The sequence below is a fragment of the Solanum stenotomum genome, chromosome 1, assembly GCF_019186545.1.
Source record: "Solanum stenotomum isolate F172 chromosome 1, ASM1918654v1, whole genome shotgun sequence".
NCBI lineage: Eukaryota > Viridiplantae > Streptophyta > Magnoliopsida > Solanales > Solanaceae > Solanum > Solanum stenotomum.
Window position 1 is genome coordinate 22,187,263 of NC_064282.1, and position 16,482 is coordinate 22,203,744.

Consider the following 16,482-nt stretch of genomic DNA (forward strand, 5'->3'; position numbering starts at 1 on the left):
ATTGCAAGACTCGTAAAAATTAAATTGCACAAGTTTATTATGTAAGAAGAAATTACATGAACTCTCTCCACAAAAGTTTGAAACAGGATGAAATTGTTATAAAAAATGTTGGTTTGGTTGGAAATAAGTTATCCAGTATTAATTATTTTTGAATAAATTATTTCACCATGTATATGTGACAATTTATCCATTGTTATGATATAAATAATGGTATAAACAATCTAATGACTACCTAATACCTCCAGCTCATACCAAATCGATAACAAAGTAATTTATATTTTATTTCAAAGTTATTATATTTTATACCTTATACCAAACGACTTCTAAGTATGATTATGTAATATAATATTTTTGAATTATAATTATATATAAATTTTTTCTTTACTTAAACTATATTAACCCACTCAAATTCAGTCGGAACAAACCAAGTCCATCTCTACTTTGCATCTATTCCTTTTCAAAGTTGAATAGGACATATTACCCCTTATTCAAGAAAGAAAAAGTTGAATATTCCTTTTTTTATAACAACAAACAAAAAAAGTAAATTTTTTTGTGTGTGTATCCCGTGTAAGGTTGAATACCAATTTATACCCCTCTTCCCCAAATTTTTCAAGGGTATTTCTGTCTATTCGTGAAAGGGCGGCGAAGACCAACACATTATATATAGACACGCTTCGCGCTCTACAAAATACAGAGAAAAAAAGTTTAGGGTTTGCGTTGTTCATATCGAAAGCTTCAAAGATGATCGAGGTAGTGTTGAACGATCGATTGGGGAAGAAAGTGAAGGTGAAGTGCAACGAAGATGATACCATTGGTGATTTGAAGAAGCTGGTTGCTGCACAGACTGGTACACGCGCCGATAAGATTCGTATTCAGAAGTGGTATAATGTGTACAAAGATCATATTACCCTCAAGGACTACGAAATTCATGATGGAATGGGCCTTGAGCTCTACTACAACTAGAATAAACTATAGGTAACTTTTCGATTCGTAGAATTTTTTAGGTTTCTTTTAGTTTTGAATTTTTGGAGTTTGATCTTATGGTGGTCTATATTATGATGTTGTTGTGTTGAGAGCTTAAATTTTGAGATTTATTTTGGTTCTGATGCTTTAGTTGGATTCGAATTGAATAGTTAATTTATTTATGTGACTTAAGTTTTAATGCTCCTTTGCCTTGCTGTTGGTATGCGAAAAGTAAAAATAATTTGACGGTTTGGTGGTTTGAATCATTGCAATATTCTGTTTGGAGCATAGAGTTAGAAGCGGAAGTGCAATCCTACGACTTCTTGAGCCTTAATCAAGTACTGGTATTCACATTGTTTTGCTTTCACGCTTGCTTCTGGCATAATTTATGATTCAGTATATATAAAGGAGAGGTACACATCAAGAATCTAATTATATTTCTTATCACCCAAAGGCACAACTATATACATATCTAAAATCTGATATAGTCAATAGGTCCACATTGTAAGTGTCATCGTAGCCCAGAGGCTTCCGCATATGTAAAACTTGCTAGCGACTTCATGTATTCCATAATAAGGAAAGCCTTGGTAGTATCTAGTTTATAATAATTATCGACTTTAAGGAACACTATTAAGGCTACTAAGAAGCTCTGTGCTGTATGTATAACAATATTTTTTTGTCTTTTTTTGTTGCTACTGATGTAATTAATGCTTTTTTGTTTGCTTCAAAGGTCTAAGTTGCCTTGGATTTGTTGAGTTTTGTTCAGTTTTTAACACTCTGGTTGTTTGTACATCTGTCCTGTGTGGAGAGTGGGTCAGGGGCAGATGTATTTAGACGTGTACTGTTATGCTAAGTCTGTACTACTTGTTACCAATAGAGATATTGGATGACTTTTCACCCAATTATCCATTACTTAACAAAAATTATCTAGGGTGATGCAAGTTATAACAACTGCAGCATAACCAGTGTAATCCCACAAGTGGGTTTGGGTTAGGTATAGTGTGTGAAGACTGAATACCTTACCCCTACCTTGGTAGGTAGAGAGGCTGTTTCAGATAGACCCTCGGCTCAAGGAAAAACGTATCAAAGTAGATACTATAGAAAGCATGACAAAGTAAAGCATGATTGTGTGACAGAAAAGGTGCTAGGTGCAACTCGACTAATTTGTATACCTTAACTTCTTGTTCCTTGTTTATCCTCAAAACTTATGGTGTGATCTTCTATTACTAACTTTTAACCACTGGGGTAGGACATGAATGACAACCCTTCTTACCCATCGAGTCAACCCTGAACTTGCTGAATGAAGGTCTGACAAAACGTAACATTTGAGTGACTTCTAATGAAGTTTTCAAATTCAAGAGTCTGAAAGGTGAATAGTAAATCAACACTAAATATTTGAAAGTTAATACCCACTAACAAGTCATGAGCCTCTTAACTGATATCTAAATACATTAATCTATGAGGCATTTCCCGAGAATAATACTACTATCTGAGATAAGAAAAATCTGAAAAGAATCGTCACCACTTCGATGAAGTCAATGGAGTCTGTCACTGAATCTAGTAATGTCTGCCCCTAGCCACATGTTTCGTCACCTGTGCACTTAAATCCTGCCACACGATGTGGTAGGCCCGAACAGGCTAAGTACCTCTGTAGGATACTTCCTTAGACTCATAGGCTACCTCCCATATGGTGGAGCTAGACTTCTTGGGATAAAAATATAATAAACAAGGAAATACGTTTCAAAAGCAGGCATGGAAATCATATAAAGTCTGAAAACTGACACAAGTTGATAAGTTGGTAACCGAAGTTGTAAGCTGATATAAACTGAAAACTGAGTCAAAAACTAATAATTGAAACTGAAGCTGAAAAGTGGGCAAAAGTAGTTTCATACGATGACCCTGCATATGTGAGAATCTGGCAACACGCACGTGGTAGGGTCGGCCTATCTCCCTCACAAGCAATATGGCTCATGCGAGCCTGGGTAGCTAACCTAGGCATTTCTAGCACTCATGCTGGGGGAGGTTGGCCACTTCTCTCTAATGGATGTGATCACATAATTGCATCAAAAGAATGCTGAAACTGAATGTGATATAATACACACAATAAGTGGCAACACACATAAACATGTAATACAGTCGCAATTCATGTAAATTTGTACCGAAAGAATAGAGTGAATGTAATACTTGAGCACAAGAAGAGATGGTCTAGGAATTTATCTAACACGGAGCATGTGGGCTCTTAACGGAATTTCCTCTTAGGAGAGTAAGCCTCAACTTACCTCAAGTTTTTAGCAAGTGTTGCCTTTCTGACCTTCCTCAACACTCAACATCAACAATCTTCGAACAAAATTTGCCACTCTTGATCTGCAAGAACTCTGGTTGATCTGAACTCTTTTAAGTTTCACCAAAATTTGTTGTAATTGTGGGCAATAGGTACGAGTTGCTGTTGCATTCTTTTTAGCCAAAGATTAGCCACACAATAAGTGTCGACACACATAAACATTTGTCTTTTAGAGCAAAGAACCTTGAATAGGATGTGTGGACCTAGATTGAAGGTAGGGGATATTCCCTGCTGCTCTGTGTGAGACATCTATGCGGAAGATGAAGCAATGATTCTATGTGGAAAATGATGTGGTTTGTGTGGTTTTCTATTTGGCTTTATAATATCTGGTGACAAAATGTAAGCTGCAAAGAGATGGAACTGGAATTATTTGGGTACCAATCTTTGTTGTAGTTGGTAGGTGTAATTACAATGAAGTGAGTGTATTACCTGTAGCTCCAGTTCAAGTTGTTAATCATGCATGCTTAGTAGTCAATTAATTGGTATTTGGGCATGCCTAGGCAACTACAGAATTATTGTGCATGCCATCTTGAGGGAGTTGGTTTCAGTGTGCAGCGGTGTGGTATTAGTTTGTGTAGAATTATCCCTCTACTGATAAGAAATGTGTTTAGATACTAATGGATTGTGTTTATCATAGTGATATTGGGCTGCTGGGTACTGGAAGGTGGTTGCTTAGTTATCTATATCTAACTGGAATTGCATGTTTATTCTTCGTATTTGAGCTGGAGCTTCAGTGAATAAATTGGTGGTATAAAAGTTATTTGCATAGTATAATGTTACACTTTTTAGCTATTATGTTCTTCTACACTTAGGTATGTCTCACGACTTTTTGTTTGATTAAAAGCTTACTCTTATTTGTTTTTGGATGTCTTTTAAGTTTGGTTTGTGGATGGCATCGTGTGTTTGGGTTGGTTTGGAAAATAGTGTTTGGATTTGGCTGTCTACCTTTAATGTGGATAGCATAGTGCGTTTGATTCTGGAGTTTCGACAGAGTTGCTTTTTGGGAGAGTAACTAATACATTGATAACGCCCTTTTATAGCGTCTACTTTTCCCTTAAACAGTGATAGAAACTTTTTACGGACTTTGCTCTTGTATGATATTGAGATACAAGTTTTGCTTTTATCGTATTTCAATGGCATTGTTTTACTTTAGCATATCTATCTAGTATTATTTTCGGCCATTGATATTTTGTTGTTTCCGTGTCCTATTTTAGGTTTATCATGTGATGGAAATACACTGGTGGACGTATCTCAGCTGCCATGTTTTAAATAAAAGATTGATTGTTGGCTTATAATGTAAAGTTTGACATGTTTAATCAACTTGAAGGAAAATGCTCTACTCTGTGAATGTCATGTGTCTGGTTGGTACAAGGGTTTACATATGCCATATGTGCTCTTAGATTTTCTTATCAATTTTATGAATTTTGCTGTGGAAAAAATAGAGATTGTGTCTTGAGCTTTATTGTTAGCAATATCGCTGGCTTACTTCTGAAGAGGTTTTGATTGAGTTACAAATAGATTTAACAAATTTGGACTTTTTGTTTTGTTTAACACGATTGAAATACTAACAAATTAGCGGCCAGTAATTACCTGAGGGGTATAATTGCCCTTTTTCCATCTAAAACTTCCTTGTTACGAATGTCAACCTTGTTCCTCCGGCGACGACAACAAAAAGAAGAAAAAAGAAAATCCCCCCTACCCTGTTCCACCTAATCATTTGACTTATCTTTTTCATCTTCTTCATCCTCTGTTACTTGTCATTTTCTATTCCTTTGAAAAGATTAATTGTTTTTCTTCTTATAATAAATAAACTATGGGCTATTGAAATCAAGTCTGATGCAAATAGTGAAATAAATTATGAAGCATGATAGATTAATGGAGTGATTGTTGAGATTTTTCGTGAAAAATAAATTTACGTTGATAAATTATTTCGAAATCGATAACGAAGAGGATTTAAATGAATTATATCAAATTTTTTGATATCATTTTAAATAAATGGTTGGTAATATTTGTTGATTGAAGTGACCAGAAATAAAGATGGATAGAGGTTGCTTTTATAATTTCGATGTCCCATTTTTTTTTTCTTGTTGCTAATTCAATTTTATTTTATAAAGAGTGAAAAAAAAAAACGAAGAACAAAAACAGAGTTTAAAAAGGCTTAAAATGAGGTGAAGAAGAAGACCACTGGTATGCCTACAGGTGTGGGGTTGCTTTCTTTTTAGGTATAAAATATTTTTAATTAATGCATGCCAAGTGTTGTTAGGAGAAAAAAGTACAAGTTTATTCTACAAAAAAAAAAATTGGACCTATTCGCGCACTACTATACACTTATTTTTACCACATCAGCATTTTGTGCTTAATAGACACATGTTTTAAACAATATAAGTGTTTAATTGGTACAAGCAGTGGCGGAGTTAAAATTTTTAATAAATGGGTTCAAAGAGAAGTAAACACACGAACTAGTGGAAGGGGGTTCAACATCTATTATACATATATAAAAAATAATTTTAATCATGTATAAATAATTATATTTTCCGCCGAGGGGGTTCAGATATGCTGCCTCCGCCCCCTGGGTACAAGCCTTAATTGAATTATGCGGATAACTTTAAGGGGTCCGCATATGACTTAAGCCTATCTTTTAATTAAAATACTTAACAGGAGTTTCAAACGTATGAACGTACATATCAATCCTTTTAGGACATACTAAAAAAAGATAGTGTCGTAAAATGGTGCATTTAGCCTGATAAGTAGATAGGGATTTTCACTAGGTGATAATCACCGTCTTTAATACAGAAATATATCATCGTGCTGATACATCACAGAGCTTTTGTACTAGACACACTTAGTGAGGATAAAAAGGTTCTACTTTAAGCCTTTAACACTAGTACAAGAACAAAGCAGGAAGGACTAGTTTTGGGGTAAGATTTTGAGGAAGTCCTTCTGGATTAAGCTTTCAACAGTGTTCTTCACGCTTAATTCAAGAGATGTGTATTTGACGCCTATAGTTTTTGCTCGTTCCCCCGATATTTGGAAGGCTTGGGTAAGGGGCAATCCATTTTCTTCAAAGCTACATCCAAATATAAGAATTTTGTGAGTGAAGATCAATGCTGAATTCACCATCAAAATCATGTAACATGGAAACACAACGATATCATGCATGGTAAATTAGTTCAAATGAATACATCTCAGAAAAAAGTTGGAATGTTATTGTTATGTCGCCAATCTTATTTTTCATAAGCAATGAGAATATATAGTGCCATCCAGGACATATTACTAAAATTACATCATCATGAATCTTAGGGGCTTAAAATTTACATATTATTAATTAGGGATAAGGGTCGGAAAAATATCCCAACTTTGGTTGGATTTGCTGTTACGATACTAAACTTTCATAAGGACCTATTACCTCCCTAGACTACTTAATACAGTATTTTTTACCCCCTGAACTATTTAATAGTGTATTTTAAAGGTATATATGTGTCCACGTGGACACATTACTATTTATAATTTTGCATTATTTTTTATGACCACGTGGGCAAATATATATGTTTAAAATACGGTATTAAATAGTCTAGGGAGGTAATAGGTCCTCATAAAAATTTAGTATCGCAACAGCAAATCCGACCAAAGTTGGGATATTTTTCAGACCCTTATCCCTATTAAATATGGCTGAAATTGTTTCTTGTTGCATACTCCTTATGTGCAAATTAACTGTCCTACTTCCTCTTAGAATTGTGAAGGAGACCTTGTAGCATTTCTGCTTTTCTAAACTCAAACAAAGACCGATTAGCTAGTAACCGTAAACGTAGCTTGTTAGATTTCTATTGCCTTTGTGTTACCCTTTAGATTTCGAATCATCACATTAGTTAATTAATTGTTGGCATGATTCAACTCTACACATTATGAGGTGTCCAAGAATAAGCACATGTATAACATTGGCAATTTATACTTACTTCCCAGGGATAGTGATGGAAGGGTAAAACTTTTGTAGAATCTTCAAAAGCGAAGAAGAGTATCCGTTTGACCCAACTAAACAATATCTTCCATTTGCTGAAGGAAGCTCAAATGCTAGTATATGTGCATTAGCAACATCCCTAACATCGACGAATTTATATACTCCATCAGACCATGCTTCATTTCCTACATCAGATAAAACACAATGTGTCAAAGCTGAGCAAGTTTTTGAACCAAGATAGAGAGTATTACATTATATTTCTTAGAGAAGATTTTTTGTTGAAACTAAGTTCACTCATCTTAACTAGAGAAAAATTACAACTGTATAAACATACATAAAGTTTTTCCAAAATACTCGTACAGAAAAACTTTTCTATCGTCTGAACGGTACAGAGGAAAGACTCTCCCAATAGACAGGAAATACGTAGGATTTCTGCAAATCTTGCTTCTACAGACATTTCAGATCATTTGCCAAAATCTCTGATGACTTTAATAGATACTTTCAGTTGGCTAGAATCCGTTACTTGAACGAAACAAGATCTTGTGGAATCATATTTGAATATTTGACGAATACATTAATAAACCTTGCTAAAAACCCGATTTAATATATAATGCCCACAATCAGAAGCAGAGATCCATACCTTGTGTTATGAAGTTGAGCATAGCCTCAGAAGAGAAATTGAGTGTAGGCTGCAGAAATGGACCAATGACTAGAACTGGATGAAGGGCAGTCAAGTCAATCCCATTCTGTTTTGCAAATTCCCAAGCGGCTTCTTCAGCCAGGGTCTTGGACAGATTGTACCATTGCTGAGAAATTCAAATTTAAAACACCGCCAATAAGCCAATAGTGAAGAGATCAATGCTAATTGGTATATTCTACATTACTTTCTCAAATACTTCTTCTAAATGAAGTATATAATCAGACACTTACTTAGCATCTCAAAAATAATAAAGGCTTTGTTTCGTGCTCGGTATAACAGGGAATGCAGAATTAAGTAAGTGAATTGCTGGTATAACAATGAACCATTTCTTACTTGGGAAGATTATGTCCAGATAGCACGATCTGTGCTCACACATACACTAATACATCTAATGTTTGAAATATATGGAACAAGGTAATGAAGGAATTTCTGTCATTACTCAATAAATACAACTATATAAATGCATGTGAGGAACGAGCTCAACTAGAATTACAAATCCCTGAAAATCAGCTATACTATTAAGGGCAGTTTGGTATGAAGGATAAGGGACAACAATCTCGGGATAAAATGTAAGATTATTTTATCTAGCATTTCGTTTAGGGGTATTAGTCAGTCCCATGATCATTTATTTCACTGCTTGTACTATAATGATGGGATAAGTTATCTCATATATGTGGTGCGATAACTAATCCACCCCATCTTAAAGAATTACATAACTTCTTGTACATTTTTCTTTTTGGTTAGGACCAACTTTAGTAGTCTCTTCTCAATGATCAGGTACAAAGTTTGGGATGTCAAACTCTACTTGCAACTTCTTGCACATCAATAATCGATGGAGATAATGTTTTAACTAAAAAATAACTATACTATTATAGATAGAAGAGTTAAGAGTCAAATACATCTCAAGTACCTAAACTATCAGGTGTGTGAGTTTCTAACCTGAAGTATCACCAAATGTTTATCTAATCACACCTACACTATCAGATGTTCACTTTTTCTACTTGAAATATCACCATCACCATTATTCAAGTAGAAAAAGTGAAAAACTTATAGTTGAGGTGTGTTTCGATGAACATTTGGTGATAGTTTAGACAGAAAACTCAAAAAATCGAATACTTTAGGTGTGTTTTTTAATCTTTCAGTCTAGATATTAGGAAATAGGTTGGTTGTAGATAGTGATGTTAAGCTTTGATGGTGCAACACAATGTAGCATTAATCAAATCGGAAAGTAGCAGCAGAAATTGAAGTTAAGTAATTATCAAACCTTTCTTTTCTCGCAAAATTCTGGATCTGAATACCAAGTCTCATCAGCTACAGCCCCAGAAATATAACGATTTTGATTACATATCATAGAAGCCGTAGAAGAAGTTATCACAACTCTTCTCACAGATGGTGATTTGGCACATGATCGAAGGACATTTAGGGTTCCTTCCACAGCAGGCTCCACAAGTTCCTCCTAATAGATCAAATTAAAGAGTTTTTTTGATTGATTTATCTGGAAATTGGGATCGGTTATACATGGGGAAAAAAAAATTAGTAACATGCTTACTTTGGATTTAGCAGTGAAAGAAAGAGGTGATGCAGTATGAAAGACACCTTCACAACCATCAATGGCGGCATCAAATGATTGTTCTTCAAGTAACTCTGCTTCGAATAGATGCAGCCTTTCCTTAGCTCCATCAAGCCCTAACAGGTGACTCACTTTACTTTTATCCTCTGCAAGTTTATCACATCATCAAAATCGATAATGGGCTGTGTTTGGTATATGGAGAAAATCATTTATATTTGATTGGTCAAAATTTATTTTTATTCGAAAAACAAACTTCTTAAAAATAAGAAAAATAATGTTTCTTCATGGACTTAGAAAAGCAAGTTTCACAATGTAACTTTCAAGTTCCAACTAACATTCCCAACCCCCCTCTCTGGACGTTCTACCCCACTCCCCACCTGATTTAACCCTTTATAATCATTTGTTTTTTCTTGGATGATGTCCGCACTAACTTTTTGTGCATTTCAATTAATTTCACGGGATATCTATTATCTCCTATCAACAACATACATCAGGTAACTTTGTTCACCAAAGCTAGGATAGATAGGAAGAATCACTTAGTTTTTTTTTTGTCTTCAATGAGTTTTAATAGTGAGACCTCAAGATTCTCAACTATTTCATTGGCCACTTACAAATAAATACTTTTGAGATATTTTTTTTTTATTTACTTACCAAATATCAAAAAATAAATAAGAAATTCACTCATTTTTCTTCGTACCAATATACACTATCTTACAAAATGTTAGTTGCAATCTTTTCTTAATCACTACAATTAGAGTAGATGTTAACAAGATAGAATGAGAGAAAATTTTCTTTTTAATTGAGGATAGAAGAAGGGAAATGGGAAGGGGGTTACAGTGTGAGAAATTGAACCTTCATCAATAAAGTGTGAGTTCAGATAATCAACCAACTGAATGAGAGCAGATAATTAAACATTTGAAAAATGGCTTGAGAACATCCAAACATAAGTTTTTTTAAAAATAATAATAAAGAGAGATGTAATGTATAAAACTGACTAATGTTGCGAAGGGTAGCATTAACAGTGTAGCCATGTTGAAGTAACATCTTGATTAGCCATGAAGCTATGAAACCAGAACCCCCTGTTACACACACCACCTTTCCTCCTCCAATACACATTATGATGCCTACTCTTTTTTTTTTTTGTTGTTGTTCAAGTGCTTATTTTGTGGCAATACCACCATGCATGTCTTATATAGTGAAAAATATATATTGTAGTATATAGTATACATTGAAAACATAGTGTCCTACATATGGATCCTTTATATATATATATATATAAATATATAAAAGTATTAACACATTTTGATTCAAGTTATTAAAGGTTTAGTTTAGTGGTTAAGACATTGTGAAAATTTCTTGAGGTTGTGTGTTCTAGTCTTTCTAAACAAAATTGAATTGAAAATCACATTAAATCGCAAATAAAAAATCGACTAGTGGTTTGATTTGACTTGATTTTGTGCTAGAAAAAGAAATCAGACTAGTTATTATTTTTTTGACTAGTTATTATTTTTTTGTTGAATATTATAGTTTCATCACTCATATCATATTTTCATGCTATTTACTTAAGAAACACCTTAAATAGTTGTATTTTGGACAATTTTTGGTATGATTAAAGAGATATTTGAAACACAAGTTAATTAATGTTTATATGAACATTTTACTAAAAAATCCCAAAAAAATGAAGTTGAATAATTTGAGTTTTATTAATTTAATTTAATTTATAAATTTTAATTTTTTTATTATAAATAATTTAATTTGATATTTAAAAAATTCGAGCAATATAATCCATTTGCATCCCTAATTGTTGTTGTCCAGTATAGACAAATTATTGAACCAGTGAGCTCTCCCAACCACACTAAGGTGCACAAGGAAAAATTAGTCGGTTTGGATTAGATTAAAAGTTGATTGTGTTCGATAAAATTAAAAGTAATGTAAAGCAAGTTAAAAATTATTTTTAAAAAGTTTAAAATTTAAAAGTAGGACTCTTTCTACTTTTAAAATTTTGATTTAAAAAATCATTTAAAATTTTATTTTTTAAATTAAACTATTTTTTTTCTGCCAATTTAAACATTCTCTAAGTAATAACCGACAAATACAGAAAGAATCTTTTTATATATAGAGAGAAAGAAAAAAAAAAGATACATAATTACAAAATGTATAAAAAGAATTCGTTTACAATTTATAGCAATATACACATGTTGGAAATAATACTACTGCATATGTTTCCTTTTCATATAAACATCCCATGAGTTTGTGTCAGCAGAGGGCCCTTTTAACAACTCCCTCTATCCACAATTGTTTGGCAGATATACTAAAAATAGATGTTCAAGATTAATTGTCAATTTAAACAATCAAGAAATAATTAGTCACTTTTTTCCAATTCTGCCCTTAATGATTGTGTAGTTCAATTGAAAAGTTATGTGGACTTTTGGTATTATTGATATAGTAGGGTTATATTAGTCAAATTACACCTTGTATTAAGTTTTCCTTGAGGGATGTGCATGACCTTACCCTGACAAACAATTGTGGACAGAGGGAGTAATGTGTAATATATGATCTATCAAATACATATATTTCTAGTGAATTTTAATAATATTAGTATTAATTAATTTCGCAATGAGCATTATTTTACCCGTTTTAGCTCCCTTAAATAGTCTTTTTTTAATAGCAATATCATGTACTTAGCCGAATTTAATAACTTTTGCTTAAATAAATATTGATAAAAAATATTTTATTGAAAATTAAGTGTGTTTTACTTGTTTTGTGTTGGTATCTACGCGAAAAAAATTATCTTAAAAGCATTTACTTATAATCTAAACAAATACAACGAAGAGTTCGAAGCTTAGAGTGTTAGATGATGGACGAAGAAAGAAAAGTGATCAAATTTTTTTATTATTTTAAAAAAATTATGATAAAAAGCTGCCTAAAGTTATTGTGAAGTACACTCTATATTTCAATTTGTTTTTCTATATTTTACTTGGTATACAATTTAAGAAAATATAAAATATTTTAAATCTTGCGATTTTCTTCAAATAAAGAAAAAGAAGAATTTTAATTTTTTTTAGGAGTTGTAATAAGTCATATCTTCGAAAGTTGTTATAAGTGTGATCCTCTCCTTAATTAATAAGTATATTTCAATTATCCTTTAGTTAGACACCTTCCTTAATTAATAAGCCCTCAGTCCTATTTTATGTGATACCTTTTGCTTTATAGTCCATTCAAAAAAGAATGTCATCTTATTATAATTAGAAACAATTTAATTTTAAAATTCTCTTTATCCTTAATGAATGATTTACAACCACACAAATATCTAAGGATTCTTTTTAACCACAAATGTTAAGAATCTTTCTTTTTTTCTTAAACACCAAGTCAAGTCAAATAGTACCATATAAAATGGGACGGAGGGTGTAGCTTTCAGATATATCTCTTAATTAAACACATTAGTTGATACATAGTTGTCTTACATGTATATGAAAGAACCTAATATTTTAAACTAACGTGAATCTGAATAATTAGCTCTTAATATAATAAAATTTGTATAAGTTACCCTCATACTATTTACATAAGGCGAAATGGTCTGGTGGACCCTTATAATTGTATCAGTTTGTATTATGTACCCTTCTACTTACACTTTGTCATCTAGATCCTTAAACTCAATAAAACACAATTTAACAAACTCCTCTGACCATTGACCAAGCTTATGTGGCATTAGGAAGTCTGAGTTGGCAAAAGTGTGTAACTTCATGCCTATTAAGGCGAGTGAGGAGCATTTTTACTTTAAAAAAATATTAAAAATTATAAAAAAAATATATTTTTTAATTTTTTTAAACCATTAATTAAAAAACTCATTCTTCTTTACCCATTACACCTCCTTTTCAGCCATATTCATCCCCTGCCCAACCCTTTTTTTTTCCACAATCAATTTTCATTTATTTAGATTATCTGTCAACTAATTCACCGACGGAGGGAGACAGCGGCGCTAGTGGTGCGATCGCCGGACACCATTGATACACAGTGGAGTGAGAGAGAGGCGCGGCGAAAATGGTGATGGTGTGCAGCGGAGATGAAGACGCAAATGGTGATAGTGTTCGGCTAGATCTGGTGTGATGGCTTAGGTTGTTGGCTTTGTGAGGTTGGAGAAGGAAAGGAAAATGATCATGACATGTGGTAGAGATGAAGGCAGGTAAAGAAAGGAATATGAGTGGTTTTGCCGGCAACAATAGCGACAGCGGCGACGGTTTGGGCCATGAAACAATGGGAAGAGGAGAAACTATAATGGGTAGATTTCAACGAGTTTCACGGCAGAGGTTGGTGTGAAATTGTATTTGTAAGGAATTTGGGGTGTGAAAATAGTAGTCGGCGTTGGATTACGAAAAGTTTGGCTAGATCTGGTTGTGCGGTGGCTTAGGTTGTTGTTACTGTGGAGGTTGGAGGAGGAAAGAAAAATAGTGATGGTGTGCGGCGGAGATGAAGACGGGTGAGGGAGAAAATATATGTGATTTTGCCGGCAAAAATGACGCCGACGCCGACGCCGGTGATGGCTTTCTTTTGATAGTGAAATAGGGAGAATTATAAATGCCAATAATAAATTAAAATGTTATTATTTTACATTTTATTAAATAATTTTGGTTAATAATTTATAAAAATAGTTATGAAATAATTGTGATGCGGCATTAATATATCTGACGTGGATATGACATGTCAATTATATAAAGGAGAGTGAGCTACACACATGGTTGGAGGGGTTTAAAAGTCTCATTTTAATTGAGTTTAAGGGTCCAGATGACAAATTTGTAAGTAGAAGGGTTCAAAATACAAACTGATACAAATATAAGGGTTCACCAGACTATTTCGCGATTTACATAATAAGGCCAAAATTAGAAATAGTATTGTATTATTTTCTGGACTGCAAAGATACCGTTGGCCCATAGATATATTTTGATTGTCGTAACGTGGCCCATACCACCTTTTTAGTAGGTCCAGGCTTACCGGTACTAAGCCAATCTACTGTCAATTGTCATTTCTATGTCGTCATTACGATGGAAAATTACATAAATGCATAACTTAAAATATTATAATTTTTCTTTTTTATAAATATCTCCTTTCGAATACATTCTTATATCCTTTCGAATACATCTCTATTCCTTCTTGAATATATCTTTCCCATTAAGTAATGTATCATTTGCAATGATTCAGACAATCAAAAAATGTATTCAAATTTCCGAAAGCAGTGAAAATTCGGAATTTTTATAATTGAAGAAACTTCTGAGATAGAATATAATTAGCCTCAAATGTATGAGATTTCTGTAAGTTATACTAAATAGATATCATCAAACAAAAAGAAAAAAAAACTATTCCAAAATAAGTAATTTTATTAAAATTTAAGAAGATAAAAATTAGAATATGTTTAATTATAATTTATACTTATTAGTTAAACAATGTTTATTTTTTTTTATACTTATTAAAATAAAAGTAATTTAATAAATTGTACATTATATTTGTTAATTTTTTGGACGTAATTATTAAGGTGAAATTTATTTTTAGACATGGAGGAGGCATTATTTCTTTACATCTAACCACCAAATTTGTATATATATACACATGTCTTATCAGCTGTTGACACCACGTGGTAGCTTAATTATTAGTACTTGACCTTTATTTTATTGTTTCCAATAATAACCGACACAACTTTAATATTTTAAAATCATGCAAATCCAATTTAGAGTATTGATTCAATACTACTATTATTGAATATTTGGCAGTATATAATTGGTTTTCATAAAAAAAGGTAAAAAAACAACTCATACTAATTGATGAATATCCTCCGTTCATTTGTTTATTTAAAAATATTTTAAATATATTTTATTTACTTAAAAATACATCTTGAATTAACTGCTGATTTTTTTTTAAAATAAAATAATTATGTGATATATTATGATTCACCACATATATAATCAAGACTTAGATGTTATAACTCATGGAGGAAGAAATTACACTTTTAGCAAACACAAATTGAGTTAAAGCATTTGAATTTTAACTTATGCTCTTATATTTGTGTTGAAGGTGAGTGTGATTTTCGAGGATAATATAGGTTAAAAGTACGAATCAGATTTTTATCCGTAGATTTAAGTTTAAGATGTGTGAATTTAATTTTTAAATAAATTAATATTTTTATGTCAAATCATAATATGTCACATGGTTATTTTAATTTGCGAAAATTCAGTAGTTAATTTGATGAGTATTTTTGAGCCAAAATTTTTAGATCAAAGAGTAACGATATTCATGAGTCATCTTTCATAAGACAGGTTATTCTAAAGGTTTTTTCATTGATTTTATATTGCTTTACAAATTTAGTTATAGTTTTATATTTTTATTTTGTATACATGATATCTAAAAATAACACATAAAATATCTTTACAAAATTACTTCAATAGAAAACGGTACTGCTACTTCTGTATTCTTTCACGTTTGTTAGTTCTTTGTGTAGTTTTATAATCGATTTTGTTTCAATTTTTTTATCAATTGTACCAATTACATTCTTCTACCGGTTGAAGTGTATGGTCATTTCATCTAAAAATTTAAGCTGTTAAAAAGAACATACTTTTATTATTTAATGATATTTTCAACACTGCCCACATTTACGTAGATGTCAACCAAAAAACCAAAAATGCACTGTTGCTTTCATTAGCCCTTCACTGGTGTGCTTAGTAATTGGATGTAAGTAGTTTCCAGGGATAACACAAAGGTGGAGAGAGGATTTCATCAATCATAACAAGGTCTTTCCGATTTCAAGAATGAAGACGAAATGTTGTCTCTACTTAGACATCACCATTTGGTCATAGACAAAGTGATGTGACACATCTATTTGATCACAAAGAACAATTAATACGTAGTTAATTACCTTGTCACACACAAAACAAGGGTTGAATCCTAGAATCAAGATCTGAAAATGG

The 16,482-nt window shown here is 32.3% G+C and overlaps 2 protein-coding genes across 2 annotated transcripts; one reads left to right on the top strand and one right to left on the bottom strand.

Annotated features, from left to right (window-relative positions):
* Positions 1-673: 673 nt before the first annotated feature.
* On the top strand, positions 674-4,647 carry LOC125842086 (ubiquitin-like protein 5). Its single transcript, XM_049521294.1, has 2 exons — positions 674-975; positions 4,519-4,647. Exon 1 carries the CDS (start codon positions 742-744, stop codon positions 961-963), a length of 222 nt encoding a protein of 73 aa, XP_049377251.1. The 5' UTR covers positions 674-741; the 3' UTR covers positions 964-975; positions 4,519-4,647.
* A 1,278-nt stretch (positions 4,648-5,925) lies between these two features.
* LOC125842056 (phenylacetaldehyde reductase-like) lies at positions 5,926-10,674 on the bottom strand. Its single transcript, XM_049521256.1, has 6 exons — positions 10,525-10,674; positions 9,509-9,675; positions 9,224-9,415; positions 7,900-8,065; positions 7,258-7,444; positions 5,926-6,371 (listed from the first exon to the last, which is right to left on the bottom strand). The coding sequence occupies exons 1-6, from the start codon at positions 10,643-10,645 to the stop codon at positions 6,212-6,214; spliced, it is 993 nt and encodes a 330-aa protein (XP_049377213.1). The 5' UTR covers positions 10,646-10,674; the 3' UTR covers positions 5,926-6,211.
* Between the last annotated feature and the right edge of the window lie 5,808 nt (positions 10,675-16,482).